The following is a 15,365-nucleotide window of genomic DNA, read 5'->3' on the forward strand; positions in this document are numbered from 1 at the left end:
CGCACGAAAAAAAAAAAAAAAATTGGCACAGCAGCAGCGACAGTTAAAGTTAAATTCAAGTTTGGTGACTCAGGACTTCAGTGCCATTTGAAATGTGAAATATCGAAATGTAAAACGCGAGTGAGTTAAAGTGCGTCTGCCGAGCGCATGAATTAGTGATTGTTACAGTTAAAGCTCGGGAGATTATTTTATTTCCATTTTATATCCATTTTATTCTTGTTGTATTTTAAACGTCTGATTTTATTTCATTGCTTTACTGACATTTTTTTGTGTTCCTGGCTCAACTACGCAAAGCAACTCTTGTTTTGTTTTATGTTTTGAATAGTGCCGCAAAAATAAAATGCATTATTGTTTATTATTATTATTATGAGTGTTAAAATTAAACATTACACAATATTTTAATGGAAAAGTGCAGTAAAAATAAAATAACAAGGACAATCATAATAAAGAATTCCAACTTTAAAAACGCCTCACACCAAAAGTTCAGTCGAGACGATAAAAGAAGTCACAGCAACAGGTCGCTTCAACTTTTCCTTCTTGTCTGTTTGATAACAAACTAATAACGTCTCGTACGAGCCTCACACTCTAACATTTCACCACAACACTGCTGACTGTGGGTGATGCGTAAATATGCGTTTTTGTGTTCTGTGGGTTGTTGCGTTTCAAAGAAATATCCACTTTTCCTTCTTAAATTTGTGAATAAATCCACATTTTTGTTCTAAACGTTGCACATGTTGTCGGCTGCCCGAGGAGGGGGTTTAAACGTGAAGTGTGGGAAAGAGCTGAGCACAGAGAGCCCGACCACAGAGGTGATTTTACCCCCAATAACAATAAACCCAGTCGCTTTTAAGCTACTTCCACATTGCGTGTGACCTTCAGGCTTTTAAAGCTGTGAAGAATCCACTGTGTGTCCTCTGAACGCAACACTGGCCTTCAAGTCTGAGCTGCATTCCTACTTTGGCTGCACAGTTTGACTGATAATACTGTGATCCGGATTTTCTCTAAATATTTAACTTCGCCTCCTCTACTTCCCCGCGAGCTGCACAAAAAACATAAAACATCATACTCACAGAAGGCAAACAAAAATATTGATGGAGGCTTGAAGAAATATCCGCTCACCAGTGTTTTAACTCCGCGTTTGGAGCACCGAGAGGAGGCCCTGAACGCTGCAGGCACGGCTGCTGCAGCCTTCGTGCAATAAAATGATTTGGGCGCAGAGGCTTGTTGGTGAATGCTTGGTGGACATCACCTAGACCACAGACGGTCAAAGCCAGTTGTTTTGGACTTGGCCATGCTTGAATGTGCTCAGTGATGGACTGCTTGGTTTTTTTGTGGCATCCAAAATCAACTTATAGCAAACACCGTGGGCTGCTTTATCTGGCCGTGTGCATCTGCATTTATTATTATTATTATTATTAAATAAACAGCAGCAGAACATGTTTGAATATTCTGATTGTGGCGCTGACGCACACATGGGCTCTGTTTGTAATGGGATGTATAATTCAATGAGTTATAGCAGAGTAGTTTTGTGATTTTCTATCTTCCACGTGCTGCAGGGTGGAGGAGGATGACTGTATCTCATAATGAATTCTCACATTTCCCCCGCTGCGTTTGTTTGTGTGTGTTTAAACCTCCTCCATCCGACACCCCGCGCACTGATCGCGCGCAGTGAACCCTCAAATTTATCTGCGTAAAAACTAATTTAATGAGCCGCTTGTGAATATAATAACTGTGCGGCCTTCTCGTGCTCAACGGTGCAGCGGAAGTGCAGCAGCCGCGGTGGCCTCGGTGCCATTCTCCTGGAGCTTTGCGTTAAACGCCGAGGTCAACTTCAATGTTCCCCCACCTAACTGTTGCTACAGCCGCCGCGATGATTGCTCCAAAGCGCGCAGATTTATCGACGGGTACGCGCGTGTGCGGCTGTCATTACGCGTCAATACGCGGCGAAGATGATGCTGCTGTAAAGCTTTCAATTAAATATTCCAGCGGTGGTTCACAAATGTCTTCTCTTTTTTTTTTCTTTCTGTGAGCTATAGGGCAAGAAGGCTGGAGAGGAGTTTCCTCTGCAGCCAGGCAGCCAATGAAGTCTCTTGCATGCGCTCACATGAGTTTCTCCGGACAGTTTTTAATGACTGATATTGATGTATGGTAATTTCTTGGCCGGATCACATGACACAATTACCTCAAGAATCGATCAAGATGTATTGCAGGTCTGCCTACGTTTCCGATTTTTTCTCCCTGGCGGGGTCTTTCCACACGCCTGTGGTGCTATAGATGGACAAAGTTTAACACAGCCAAGCTGCCAATTCCTTTCCTCTGTTGCAAAGAGGAAAAGGGAAGAAGAGATATGACGGAATACGAGGATCGCAGCTGTGCGTCAAATATGTATTTACCGAGCTGCACTTATTACGTTTCGACGCCTGATTTTACATCAGTCTCCTCCTTTTTACCGCAGACTACTTCGTGTCAGATTAATTTCCCCTATTCTCCCAACATAGCCCAAGTCCAACCTGTTCGAGAGGTCGCTTTCAGGGATTATGGACTGGACCATCCCAGCAAATGGCACTACAGGGGCAATTACGCGTCTTACTACTCCACGGACACGGAGATAATGCACCGGGACTTGATCCAGTCCTCCGGCAGCAGGGCGGACGTGATATTCAAAAACGAGTCCCTGTACGGGCACCACGGAGGGACGAGCTCGCCGTGCGGCTTCTTCGCCGGCGTCGGCCGAAACGGGGTTCTTCCCCAGGGCTTCGACCAGTTTCTTGACACTCCCAACTCGGACAAGCCCGGCGCGGAGCCCCCCAAACAAAAGACAGACTCTGCTGCTGCTGCTGCTGCTGCTGCTGCTCCCGGAGATGCTGCGAATAACAATCAGGCTTTAACCAAACTGGAGCAGCACAAAGCTGACCCGAGCGGGAGCGCCGACGAGGATGAGTCCTCCAACTGCGGCGACAAGAGCAACCAACAGAGTAAGTCCCTGTTTTCCTCTTTGTTCTGGATATAAGGTGTGCAATTTAGACAATAGAGCGTCTGGACCGCTCTGTGTCCACCGGCGTGGCCGTCCAGGGTTATGTGTCTCTTTATAAGCATGCAAAAGCTTTTATATCCCTATAAGATCTGCTTTACGGTTGTAAAGGTATTTACAATGGGAAACGGTTAAGTAAGCGTACTTTAAAGGTTACCTTGTGTCTAATAACAATGCTGCGCTGCCGGAGCTGATTTGTCCTGATAGGGGATGCAAGAAAGTTAAAGATTAAAGTTTATTTTATCCCTTTATAAGCAATATTGTGCAGTTGTGACGCTAGTGTTAGAGGAGTGTGTGGTGTAATGTCACGATCCGCTTCTGTAGATCAATTCAAGCGTAAAATCAGAGTTAAAGTTCATTTTAATGCACATTTACACTGTTGTTGTTGTCTCTCAGTGTGTGTGTGTGTGTGTGTGTGTGTGTGTGTGTGTGTGTGTGTGTGTGTGTGTGTGTGTCAGACAGAGAGGGCCTTTGTCCAGAGATAAATAAATAAATAACTGTATTTGCCAACCTGTTAACACTACTACACTCCAGATTTGTATTATATTATCTTCACATTCGTCATTTTTCTACGTTTTCTTTCTCCCTTTTTGTTTTGTTTTTTTTCTCTCTCGCAGGTTCATCAACCAAGTCCAGGAAGAAGAGGTGCCCTTACTCCAAATACCAGATCCGAGAACTTGAACGAGAGTTTTTCTTCAACGTGTACATTAACAAAGAGAAGCGGCTCCAGCTCTCCAGGATGTTGAACCTGTCCGATCGGCAGGTGAAGATCTGGTTTCAGAACAGAAGAATGAAAGAGAAAAAGCTGAACCGCGACCGCCTACAGTACTTCACTGGGAATCCTTTATTCTGATACACACACACACACACACACACACACACACACACACACACGGGAGTGAAATATCAGCTACACACACATATGTTTTAAAGACTGGTCCCCCCTCACCATCCTGTGTTAACAGATTAATTCACAGAATAACTCATATTTCTGTGAACGACTCCTGCATTTATTTATTTGTGTTCACATATTTTTCGCTTTACCGGCAGCCGATATTTCCGCAGAGCGCGCGCCGTGCTTTGAAATTATTTATATAAAATGTGTGTAGGCTTCCTCTTTGTGTGATGTCCATGTATGAGACGCATGTATAGACCTAATGCACGTTGTTGGTGTGAGACAAATGTCGTATCATAGTCACGATTGCGAAACTTGTCACATGAACTTAACCAAGTCGTACAAAAATAACCCAGGAAAACTGTTATTTTCTTTCTTTTTTTTCCTCTTTTCTTTTTTATTTCCTGGAAAATTCATCGTTGGAGAAATGTGGCGCTCGCAGGCCTCTGTAGTCTTTTTTTATTTCCTTTGCTTTCAAACGCCGGGTTGTTTACTAAACCTTGAACCGTCTAGACAGTATAATAAACGCAGCTGTAAATGTCTAAATAGGGGGCTATTGGACTTTGGTGTCCCAACCCCCAGACCACAAGAGGACTGACTCTCCTTCCTGCCTCATAGTTTCACTCCAGGCTACAAATGTTTGGAGATTTCTGCGCATCCAGTCCACATGTAGCTCCGTTTTGACGCCACATCACATCTCGTGGCACTTCACGGGGGGAACAATGGAGGAATAATCTGACAAGGAACGCCATGGGAAGGGTATGAAGCGATTTTTCAAGTTTATCTACGTTTTTTTAAAGCCAAACGTGTAAATGTGACGCATCTAAATCTGCTGCAAATGAGAGAGACTGTCCAATTTGTTGGCGACAAAACGCGCGTTTACGTCTTTAATTAACGCAGGTTTCCATCCTTGTGGGTGCCAGCCTCACCTCACGCTGGGTTTATCTCTGTGCTATTTTTGAGGGCAGAGTAAATAAATGCATTGATCCCACCACACAAACAGTCGCTTCATTGATAATTCATGTGATACCAGTAGGTGAATTTTTCACACTGCAGCAACAGTAAGAGCCATTGTTTCAGCCTCCTTTATGACGGAGAGAGAAGTTTAACGTTTATTTCATTTGTATGACGTCTCCAGTTATTTCCCAGAAAGGCTATTAGAAAAGCGAGGTTTCATTAAGCGTTTAATTGGGTTGTCATCGCGTCCTACAGTGAAATTACATTACCAACTGTGTGGGGTGCTTCGCCTCGCTTTGCTTCTCCGTGTATCCACATGAGGGCACACTTGCAGCTTTTGGCTGCCAGAGGAAACGCAGGGTTGAGCCAAATTTAACATCTAAGATGCATGGAGATCCTTCAGAGGAGGAAAATCCGTCTACCACAGGGTTTGTTTGGATTCTTATTTTAATCCAAGCCTGATTTATGTCGTGTTTTTAACAGGATTTAAACATTTAAACACATTATTCTCTCAAGTAAATGTCCCAAACCACCTTTTTTTTTTGTCTGTATATCAAACGATTCAACATGTTGGCTGCAGTTTCTCTGAAGGAAATAAAAACATAGTGAATCCTAAATAAATTGATGCCATAATTCTTCTTTTTTTGGGAGGATTTTCCTGCCTGGAGGCTGCTGATAAATAAAATGTAGCTATCTGGCTAAATCTGGGTTGGTTAACGAGTTTTTCCGCTTTAAAATAAACAAATAAAATAAAATAAAACAATAAATATGCTAAAATGTGATTTTTAGTTGATGTGTCTTCCAGAAGGCAATTACATTTACGAGTCACGTTCAAGTGTTTTGTGAAGTCAAACACAATTCAAATAATTCTGCTGCGTCTTTTTTTTTGTGTCTTTTGTCATCCGAAGCTTTAAAATACAGACGTCGATCTTCACCTGAAGGCAGCAGAAACCTGTCTGCACAGACTCAAGTATTAAAGCATTGTGGAGAATTAATGATGGGTATATATATATATATATATATATATATATATAAATATATATATATATATATATATATATATATATATATGTATGTATATATAAAATAAAACCTCAACATTTCCTTTCATTTAAATTCATTTGCAGCTGTTTAACTGCGTCTGGATATCTGATTTTAAAAAATAATATAAAGTTGACAATTACTCCAAAAGAAAGGACGCAAGAGTTTTTTTTTTTTTCATATTTCATTTCATTGTATTTTATTTTATATTTTGATTTATTTAAATCAGGCAGAAGAAGAGAAAAATACAGAGAGACGAAAATAAATGGAGAGCATTAAAGGTACAAACCAGATGACGCAGATCCGCACGTACTTGTACACATATATACACACAGCCATGCTTACACACATATGAGCACATGTACAATTACTGCATGACACAAGTGTTGTTGTGGTTTCAAGAAGCTTTCGGCTGCTTGAAGCTACAACAGTTTTATATTTTATATTTTATATTCAGCATCAGCGGATTTCCTTGTAATTGCATTAAATTATTATTATTATTATTATAATTATTATTATTATTATTATTATGCTTCATAACCCGAGGTCCAATGTGTTTCCCACTCTTACGGTACTTGTGTATATGTTGTGCATATATTGACTGATCATACCTGAAGAATAGCTCCAACTATTCCGACATGAAAGACTTTTGTTTTTGTTTGTGTGCGTCACAGGATATACGTGAAATAATCCCAGTGTCATTATTAGGAACCTGACTCTTCAAACAGAGCTGATGTCTCAGTCAAATGTTTTGTTCTCTTCTTTCTTTTTCTTTAACAATAACCGAAGATGAGGAATGTATTTTCTACACGTGTGTGCTCCGCGACGAGATCAGCCTGTATTCTGTTGTCTGTGATGTTGAGATGATTTGCATACCACAAACTGTAAATATCTAGACACGTGCGTTGTGTGATTATTTCGAGCTTGGTGCATAAATACCAAAGATTTAATTATTTCAAGCTGCATTTATCGTGTTCTGTTGACTTGTGAACATCTGCAGGATCGTTGCAGTTATTCTGGCCTGGCTTCTGGTTTTTTTTATTTTGTGGATGGATATTTTCAGTTTCTCTTCCCCCTCCTTTACCCTTTTACTTTTAACAGGCGCACTGTTTATCTCGCACACATTCGCCTCCCTTGCAGACAAAAACAATGGAGCCCTGAGCAAAATAATCCCCAGCCTGTGAACACCGTCACCTCCCGCAGGATTTTTATTTACAACTTTTGACCATCAGATAAACATGTGACGAAATGCAAATGAAGAAATTCGTGCTTAATAATATGTGCAAATAATAAAGAACAGTTTTCTATCCGTCTGAAGTGGGATTTATTTGAAAAGTGCAGCCTTATCGTTGACCTTCAGGTGTGTGGGGCTTCTTGGAGCCACGTTTCACCTCATAGATTCCTTATTCTGATGCTGAAATGCGAGAAATCCAAATGGCCGACACTCATCCATTGAATGATTTGGTCCTGTTTTAAATACAAAACATCAAAAAGGGGACAAAATCCTTTCAAAATAAACCTCAAACCCTGGATTGAAAAGAAAGACAATATCAGAGCAGACAGCATATTTACAATTATTCATCTTTATTCTTTTGCTTTCCATTTTTATTTTACTTCACAGATCCTACACGAGGTATTTAAAGTAAGTGCAAACACAGTGGGTGCTGACTCTGTCGTTGGTGGTCCTGGGAGTCGTGGAAATGGTTAATATGAACAGAAACACGTTGGATTCAGCAGAGGTGCTTACATTCTTTCAAATAGTCTGCAGTTGTCGCCTGTGCGTCATGTAGGCAACATTTTACGCACACACACTCACACACACACACACACACACACACACACACACACGCACACACACACACTCTCTCTCACACACACACACAAAAACACACACATCCTCTGAATCATTTTGCACATTGAAAAAAAAAACCCAAATAATAACAATCATAGAGCTTCTGTTGCTGAGCAGCTAACATCCAAACAAAGTTGGACTATGTCCTGGTGTCAGTCCAAACCGTCTTTTTTTATTTTTTAAAACATGTCATTGTTTCAGTTGGGTTGCCTCTCGCCTGCACGAGTCACGAGCAAAAACCAATTTCAAGTCCGCGTCGTAGGTGTCGCTGTTGACCACGTCTGCATCCGCAGTGCGAGCGCGTGCAGGGGTGAGGGTGGGTGGAGGGGGGTGACGGGGGGGAGAGGAGGCTGCGTCTCAAGGCCATTTTCAAATCTCATTGGTGGGCTCGTCATGTGGTCGGGAGGCATCCTGACTTACACGGAGATTGTTTTTCCTAGATATGTCAGCTTCCAGAGGACATCTCTCTCCTCTTTAAAAAACGTTACCCCCCCAAAATGTCCTTCCCCAGTAGCTCTCCTGCGGCCAACACATTTTTAGTGGACTCTTTAATTGGGGCGTGCAGGACGGACAGCTTTTACTCCAGCAGCAACATGTACATGCCGTCCGCCGGCTCTGAAATGGGAACTTACGGAATGCAAACCTGTGGACTCCTGCCGTCTTTCGGCAAAAGAGGGGAGGTCAACCACCAAAATATGGGCATGAATGTCCACTCTTACATACCTCAAATAGATAACTGGACTGATCCGAGCAGACCCTGCAGGATAGAGTCGTCCAGTCAGATGTCAAACTGCACATTTTCACAGAGCATAAAGGAAGAGAGTAACTGCTGCATGTACTCGGATAAGAGAGTGCAAAAAGTCAGCTCGTCAGACGTCCCCGCATATTCTGACGTTATTCCCGAGTCGTGTCCGGCCGATGGCGGTCCAGAGATCCCGGTTCCGGGCTATTTCAGACTGAGCCAAACGTACGCGAACGGGAAACATCAGGAAAACTACTGCCATGATCCGCCGAGTCCAAACCCAACACTGATGCAACTCAGCCGGGTCACTCCGAAACCGCAACCCTCCTCCTCCTCCTCCTCCTCTTCTTCTTCTTCCTCTTCGGCGTCTTCGAATTTCGCAGAGGTGGAAAAGAAAAGCGAGGACGTCCCGCAAAAACCCGACACCTCGAGGACGCCGGTCCCCGCAGCGGAAAGCCCGAAGTCCAGCAGCAGCTCCGGGGAGAAGAGCTGCCCCATGGAGGCGCCTGTGTCCAGTCCTGAGCTGCTCCACGAGGAAGGGAAAGGTGGGTTGGCTACACAATGAAAGCTTTTATCTCGCGGCGCTGCGGTGCTGAGAAGGCTCCAGCATCATAAAACCAAGTATAAAACACAAACAACCCTAAAGTCGTAATGTTTAATGAGAGTCTTTCTCAGGTTGCAGTAACAGGCAACGGAGAACGGTTTTACCATGCAGCACGCACACTGTGTGTCGCTCTCTGCTCGCACATTTAAAGTCAAATAAGCTGCAGTTTTTAAAAAAAATATTTTCTCAACGTGTTGTGTGATATTTTGGGGCACATGCCACGGTCTGCAGACACTGGAAGTGTAACGCGAGGCGCTGTAATGAGAGCCATATTTGTTGTACAACTGCAAAAAAATGTAATCGCTCCAACATCTCCAGGATAAATAGTTTTGCATCTTTAACTAAATCAGAAGTTACAAGTTAAATTAAAAGCTGACGAATTTAACAATTTAATCAATCGTCACCTGCTAATTCATTTGAAGCTTTTATGAAATTAATAGATTTTTTTATTATTATTTATTTATTATTTTTCTGGCTAATGTTTCCAGCTGTACAAAGATCGTAGGGTGCGGTCTGATCAGCTGGGTTTTAATTTCATTTCTACTTCATTAGTGTTGGCATGTACGTGACTAATAACATCCCCTGCTTTTTTATTTGATCTATTCTGGGAAAACATTTATAATTGTGTGTTATTTCCCAGAGGTGAAATCCAAATCAGCAGGTGAGGAGTTTGCAGCAGCAGCGTTAAAACACTGTGTGTGTGTGTGTGTGTGTGTGTGTGTGTGTGTGTGTGTGTGTGTGTGTGTGTCATCTGTTACAGGCTGCAAGAGTGACCCGCCGACGAGCAACTGGTTAACAGCAAAAAGTGGCAGAAAGAAAAGATGCCCCTACACGAAGCACCAGACCTTGGAGTTGGAGAAGGAGTTTCTGTTCAATATGTACCTGACCCGAGAGCGCCGCCTAGAGATCAGCCGGTGCGTCAACCTGACCGACAGGCAGGTCAAGATCTGGTTTCAGAACCGCAGGATGAAGCTGAAGAAAATGAGCAGAGAAAACCGCATCCGTGAACTGACCTCAAATCTCACCTTTTCGTGAGCTCGCATGTATTTGTGGTTAAAGCTGTCTTTTATTATTTTTCTTCTTCTTCCTCCTCCTCTCATACTCAGTTTGATGCTTCAGCGGCATTGGACGTTTATCTTCAATTTCAACGAAACTGTGACTATATATATATATAAATATAAATATATGTATATGCCAATTTAGTACTTTGTGTGACGTCGTGTTGTTTGTTTTGTCTCATCACAGGGTAACTCACTTTTTGGTCTTAAATTATTGCCAGTAGACACTGATCCTCTGTTGGGTCTCGCTGTTTGAAAAAAAAAGAAAAAAAAGAGAAGAAAAGTTACTCTATTTCAGTCATGAAAGCACATTTTATTGTGGTGTAATAGTGCAACGTTTGTTTTGTTTGTTTTCTTCCAGTAAGTGCAAGCCATTTGCTCAATAGTGAAATGTATGAGCCTTTAAAGTGACAAGAAACGATGTTAATCTGTGAATTTACTGCATGTTTGTGGCATGTTATCTTGCAATAAATTGTCAAATAATCTTCGCTCTTGCATTTGTTTGTGGCTATCAAAGCCTGTGGTCTGCAAATACCTGGGTCAGTGCCAGACCAGCCTCATCAGATCTGCGGTACCAGGCGCTCTGACGCAGGAACTATTTTGCTTAAAAATGTGTAAAATCAGGAGGGAAAACGCGAGAAAAAGACGTGTTTTCAAAGCGCCTGTCGCACTTTGCTGCAAGAGAAGGAACGCTGCTCCAAAGTGGATCCTGACATGTGTTTCTAATTGAACTAAATCTACAATTATGCTCTAAAGTCATCACGCGATGAGCCTTAAAAATGTGAAAATATTTTGTTTGCGGGCTGCCGCAGTTTAGACGTACGCGGGTTTCATACGACACCTAACCTGCTATTAAAGATGATCCAGCTCGCTGAAGAAAAATTAAGTTACATTTGTGAAATTAAGCCCTAAAAATAGTCCAAAGCAAACAAAAAAAAAATGCCGCAGCCTCCTCTGCTGTCTGCCAAAGGTCTACTTCTGTGCGTGCGCAAAGACGCGCGACGCTTTCATCAAATAAAGACGCTCTTGTTTGTGTCTAAACTAATTCTCAGTCAGGACTATCAGGACGGGGCCGGATTATACGTCCACGCACAAATTCACGGGCGAGAATCAGCTCTTCCTTCCTTCCGAGGCCTCAGCAGCCACGTCGCGTCTCTCCTCACAGTCCAGAATAACTTCATGTGATGGGATTATATGCGACAAATGACGCGCAGCTGTCAGTGTGATCCTGTGTGGAGGTCCGACCTAAATATTGAGAATATCTTCCTGGAAATTCTTCCTTTAATTCTGGACTGAAGGTCAAGAAACTATAAAAACAAACACCTTAAAGTGCACTTCTTAAAAAATAAAAATATAACATCTATATTAGGTTTAAAGTGCGCCTTTCAGATGGCAACACGCAGATGGACTCCTGCTCCTCCAAGTCTTTTCTTTTTATTTTATTGACGGCATGTATAATCACACGCACCTCATAAAACATTTATTGATACATAAAGACATTATTGCCCTCCTTTGAATGAGCACAATCATTTCACAACTGCCGTTTCCGGCTTAGCTTTAAAAATTAAAACCCAGCCCAGAAAATATGTTTCCTCGCCGAATATTAACAATGGATAAAGCCCGTACGCCGCATTGTGAGCGGAAATGGCGTCTGTTATTTTACAACATGTTATTACATCTATTTTACGAGGACTCCGTAAGTCTATAAACCATTTTACTAGCATTGAGGGTATCAGGACGATATTATAAGAGTTGTTCTCAAACATTAAGATGCAGTGAATCCGTTTTGATCTGGATTATGTGTGACTTTTCCTTTTTTTCTTTCTTTTCTTTTCTTTTTTTTTGTTGAAGTTGCTTGTATTGTTGCAGCGTCCCGCACGAAAAACAACAAAAAACATTTGAATCCAATTTGAGCGAATGTTTTCTCCCCCCAGTCACATCTGATGGGGCTTTTTATTATTTGTGAAATGAAAAGCTAAATTAAAGCTGACGACCAAAAGAAAAAAGAAAAAAAAAAAAAAAAAAAAGGAGAGAGCAGCAGGGCAGGATTGATTTACTCGCTGTATTGGTAAATATGACCACGTGATCCATGTAACCAATCCCTGTAGATGCAGGCCAGCAAAAATACTATGATTGTTCATAGAGGGAAGCTTCCCGTAACAGTGCAACCCTTATTATATGAGTAGGAAGGGATCAAAAATGTCTTCCAGTGGCACTCTCAGTAACTGCTATGTGGACGCTATAATGGGGCAGGAGCCGGAGGATGTGTACGGTGCTCGCTTTATTCAGGCTCCACACATGGTGACCCCGAGGCCGGCAGGTGCTGGGGCGGACAACGCAGACTTCTCCTCTTGCAATTTTGCACCAAAGTCCGCCGTTTTCTCGTCGTCTTGGTCCTCGGTTCACCCGCAGGGGATTTATCATCCGTACGTGCACCACCACCACCACCACCAGTCCCATCTCCCCGCCTCGGACGGCAGATATGTCGGCGTCCGCTCCTGGATGGACCCCATCTCCAACCACGTTTCGTTCGCCGGATTTCACTCCGGCGGTCGGCCGTACGGGACCAAGCCGGAGGTTTTGCCGCCGAAAGCTGCGGAGTGCGACGCCTTGGAGGCAGAGGCTCGGCCGCTCGCCGGTGAGTTCGCGTGTGGAGCGTCGGAGTGTCCAGAGAAGGCGAGCAGGGAGCTCAGTGGAAGTGAGCTTTCGAGCCACAGCGAGCCCAAAGAGGAGAAACAACAACAACTTGACCCAAGTAAGTAAACGAAATAGCCGGTGCTGATTTACAACCCTGAAGAACTGTACGAGCTGGGTGTGTAAAACTGGAGGTTTTACTAACCTATAAAAGTGTCTCGTACTATACCGCGGCTCGGGCAGGGGAAAAAACCCGCCCTGCACGGGTTGTTACAGGGGGATCCGGAGGCTCTGCATGTCACAGGACACCCAAAACAGACACACAACGCTCAGAGTCGATGAGATTTTACCTGATGTGATTTATTTTGATGTGTGCGTAAAAAACAAGGACACATTTCACCTAAACACTCCTTCAAATTAAACTATTTCCTCCTTTTTTTTTTGGATTCCCTGTAACCACACCAGTGTCCTCACAGGTCCCCGAGCCCCAATCTGGCAACCATTTACTGAAGCCATTAAAGTTTCAAATCCAAAACCCCCTCATCACATGTATCTTATTATATATCTTTCCCCCCCTCTGTTGTTGTTTGTTTGTTTTTTTGCAGGCAACCCTGCGGCAAACTGGATTCACGCCCGCTCGACGAGAAAGAAGCGGTGCCCGTACACAAAATATCAGACTTTGGAGCTGGAGAAGGAGTTCCTCTACAACATGTATTTGACAAGAGACCGACGCTACGAGGTGGCCCGCATACTCAGTTTAACCGAGAGACAAGTGAAGATCTGGTTCCAGAACAGGAGGATGAAAATGAAGAAGATGAACAGAGAGAGGAGCGGAAAGGATCACCTATGAACCACCCCCGCTGCTGCTGCTGCTGCTGCTGCTGCTGCTGCCGACTCACACAGTTTCATGTTTGTACCAAGGAAGCCATCTGAACTATTTACATTTATTTTGGTAGGAGCCCCGGTAGCCATTTTATTATTATTAATATTATTATTGTTATTTTTCTAGCGTGTCGGTGTCAAAACGTGTTTGGCCGAATATGCATCAAAACGTGCAGGAGTTTGTCCGGATATACAGACACGGATTCTTTAAAAAAAAACAAAAAAACACAGTTTCAGTTCATCTGAAATGATCTGTCTGATTTCACAAACACACACTGGGGTGTTCAAGCAGCCTCTCAGACGAGTCCCACAGTAAACGTGCCTATGTGTATTGCTTTTATAGTTGTTAAGAATGTGGAGTTGTATATAAAAACATTTTCACAGCTTGAACTACTTTGACTTCTGTCTCTGTCAGTATACACACTGCGTCAGGAAAGCGTGCGTTCAACCCCTATTTTCTTTATTAGTTAAAAAAAAAAACATGGACTGAAAAATAGTGGTGCGTTTTGCTTGGAGAATTGGAAATGATCCACTTCACGTCGACGTTGATAAATATAATACATTTCTCTGCATGTTCCGGCCGGCTTTAGCCTTTTTTATTTGAGTTTTTAATTTTTAAAAAAATCAGGAAATCCTCCTGGAGGCCTGTTTGGTTTTTTAAACGTGACGACTACCAGAAAAATACAACACAAAATGTAACACAACAGTTTTCTTTTGTTTTGTTTTTTGAGCGTTGGACGCCTACATTTTCTTAATGCAGACTACAAATGCATCTGCACAAAATATATGAATTTAAAATCCCCTTTAAATCGGAGTAGTAGAAGTAGAAGTTACATTATTGGCTGATTTCACTCGTTTCCAACGCTGGATTTTGTAAACGCAGAAGAAACGAGTAATAAAGTGTTTACGATTGGGAGAGGTGTTGCGGCGGATTTCCAATTTATTGTCCAACTTGTACGAATGATTACTTTAAAGCAGGAAGAAACGCGGTCCAATAAAGCTATAGAAATGGCTAGACGTCTGGCCTAAATGACTTTATGGCCCTGGCCAGTAATTACACTCTCCTTTGAAACCCCCTTTTTCTCGGGCGTTTGCGTCTGTTGCTGACAAACAGAATGTAGACACTTTTCCACAGGGTGTCTGGTCGATGAATTGTTTCAGAGGAAATCACCCCCCGACCTTAATGGTCAGGTTTATTCATCAACTGCACTTCCCACTGATGGGAAAAAAAAACCTTCACGTTGACTGGTGTCCGATGCAGCCCTGCAGTCAGATGCTTTTATTTTATTTTGAAATGTTAAACCAGGCCGTGTGTGCTGGTTTTGACCCCGTGAAGGCAAAATGAGAGGAAACCAAGTGTTTTTTACTGAAGCAGACGTCAATCTTTTTTTTTATTGATCTATTGCCTATAAATCAGTTAAACAATTTTAAAGTCAAGAGTCAGATCAAAATGGGGAAAACCCTGAATCGTGCCAAAACAGATACAATCGCTTTATCTCTGCTGGAGCTTCAGGGGGGAAGTGACGAGAGCGCTAGAGGGCGATGTTGTCCTTTTAGTCTCAGCTACTGCAGTTCATTCACAGCTGGAACCTGAAGGCAACACATGCAGCAAACCCTTCAGCATGCACTCATGGATTCACTGGGTTGTATGTAAATCAGAGAAGAAAGT

At 42.7% G+C, this 15,365-nt stretch overlaps 3 protein-coding genes across 3 annotated transcripts; all 3 read left to right on the forward strand.

Moving 5' to 3' along the window:
- The first annotated feature begins 2,324 nt into the window (after positions 1–2,324).
- Positions 2,325–3,949, forward strand: hoxd11a (homeobox D11a). The gene is made up of 2 exons (XM_084361835.1): positions 2,325–2,975; positions 3,649–3,949. Exons 1-2 carry the CDS (start codon positions 2,348–2,350, stop codon positions 3,882–3,884), a joined length of 864 nt encoding a protein of 287 aa, XP_084217961.1. The 5' UTR covers positions 2,325–2,347; the 3' UTR covers positions 3,885–3,949.
- Positions 3,950–7,593: 3,644 nt separating this feature from the next.
- On the forward strand, positions 7,594–10,629 carry hoxd10a (homeobox D10a). The gene is made up of 2 exons (XM_084361858.1): positions 7,594–9,063; positions 9,883–10,629. The coding sequence occupies exons 1-2, from the start codon at positions 8,274–8,276 to the stop codon at positions 10,155–10,157; spliced, it is 1,065 nt and encodes a 354-aa protein (XP_084217984.1). The 5' UTR covers positions 7,594–8,273; the 3' UTR covers positions 10,158–10,629.
- A 1,656-nt stretch (positions 10,630–12,285) lies between these two features.
- On the forward strand, positions 12,286–14,224 carry hoxd9a (homeobox D9a). Its single transcript, XM_084361690.1, has 2 exons — positions 12,286–12,935; positions 13,420–14,224. Exons 1-2 carry the CDS (start codon positions 12,359–12,361, stop codon positions 13,662–13,664), a joined length of 822 nt encoding a protein of 273 aa, XP_084217816.1. The 5' UTR covers positions 12,286–12,358; the 3' UTR covers positions 13,665–14,224.
- Positions 14,225–15,365: the final 1,141 nt, after the last annotated feature.

Source organism: Pagrus pagrus, assembly GCF_965226575.1.
Source record: "Pagrus pagrus genome assembly, chromosome: 9".
NCBI classification, from domain to species: domain Eukaryota; kingdom Metazoa; phylum Chordata; class Actinopteri; order Spariformes; family Sparidae; genus Pagrus; species Pagrus pagrus.

Excerpts from the sequence above, each read along its gene's own strand:
- hoxd10a (XM_084361858.1), top strand. The coding sequence starts at position 8,274 with ATGTCCTTCCCCAGTAGCTCTCCTGCGGCCAACACATTTTTAGTGGAC. Across the intron at positions 9,064-9,882 it reads GCTCCACGAGGAAGGGAAAG|GCTGCAAGAGTGACCCGCCG; the intron begins GTGGGTTGGCTA and ends CATCTGTTACAG.
- hoxd9a (XM_084361690.1), top strand. The coding sequence starts at position 12,359 with ATGAGTAGGAAGGGATCAAAAATGTCTTCCAGTGGCACTCTCAGTAAC. Across the intron at positions 12,936-13,419 it reads ACAACAACAACTTGACCCAA|GCAACCCTGCGGCAAACTGG; the intron begins GTAAGTAAACGA and ends GTTTTTTTGCAG.
- hoxd11a (XM_084361835.1), top strand. The coding sequence starts at position 2,348 with ATGACGGAATACGAGGATCGCAGCTGTGCGTCAAATATGTATTTACCG. Across the intron at positions 2,976-3,648 it reads CGACAAGAGCAACCAACAGA|GTTCATCAACCAAGTCCAGG; the intron begins GTAAGTCCCTGT and ends TCTCTCTCGCAG.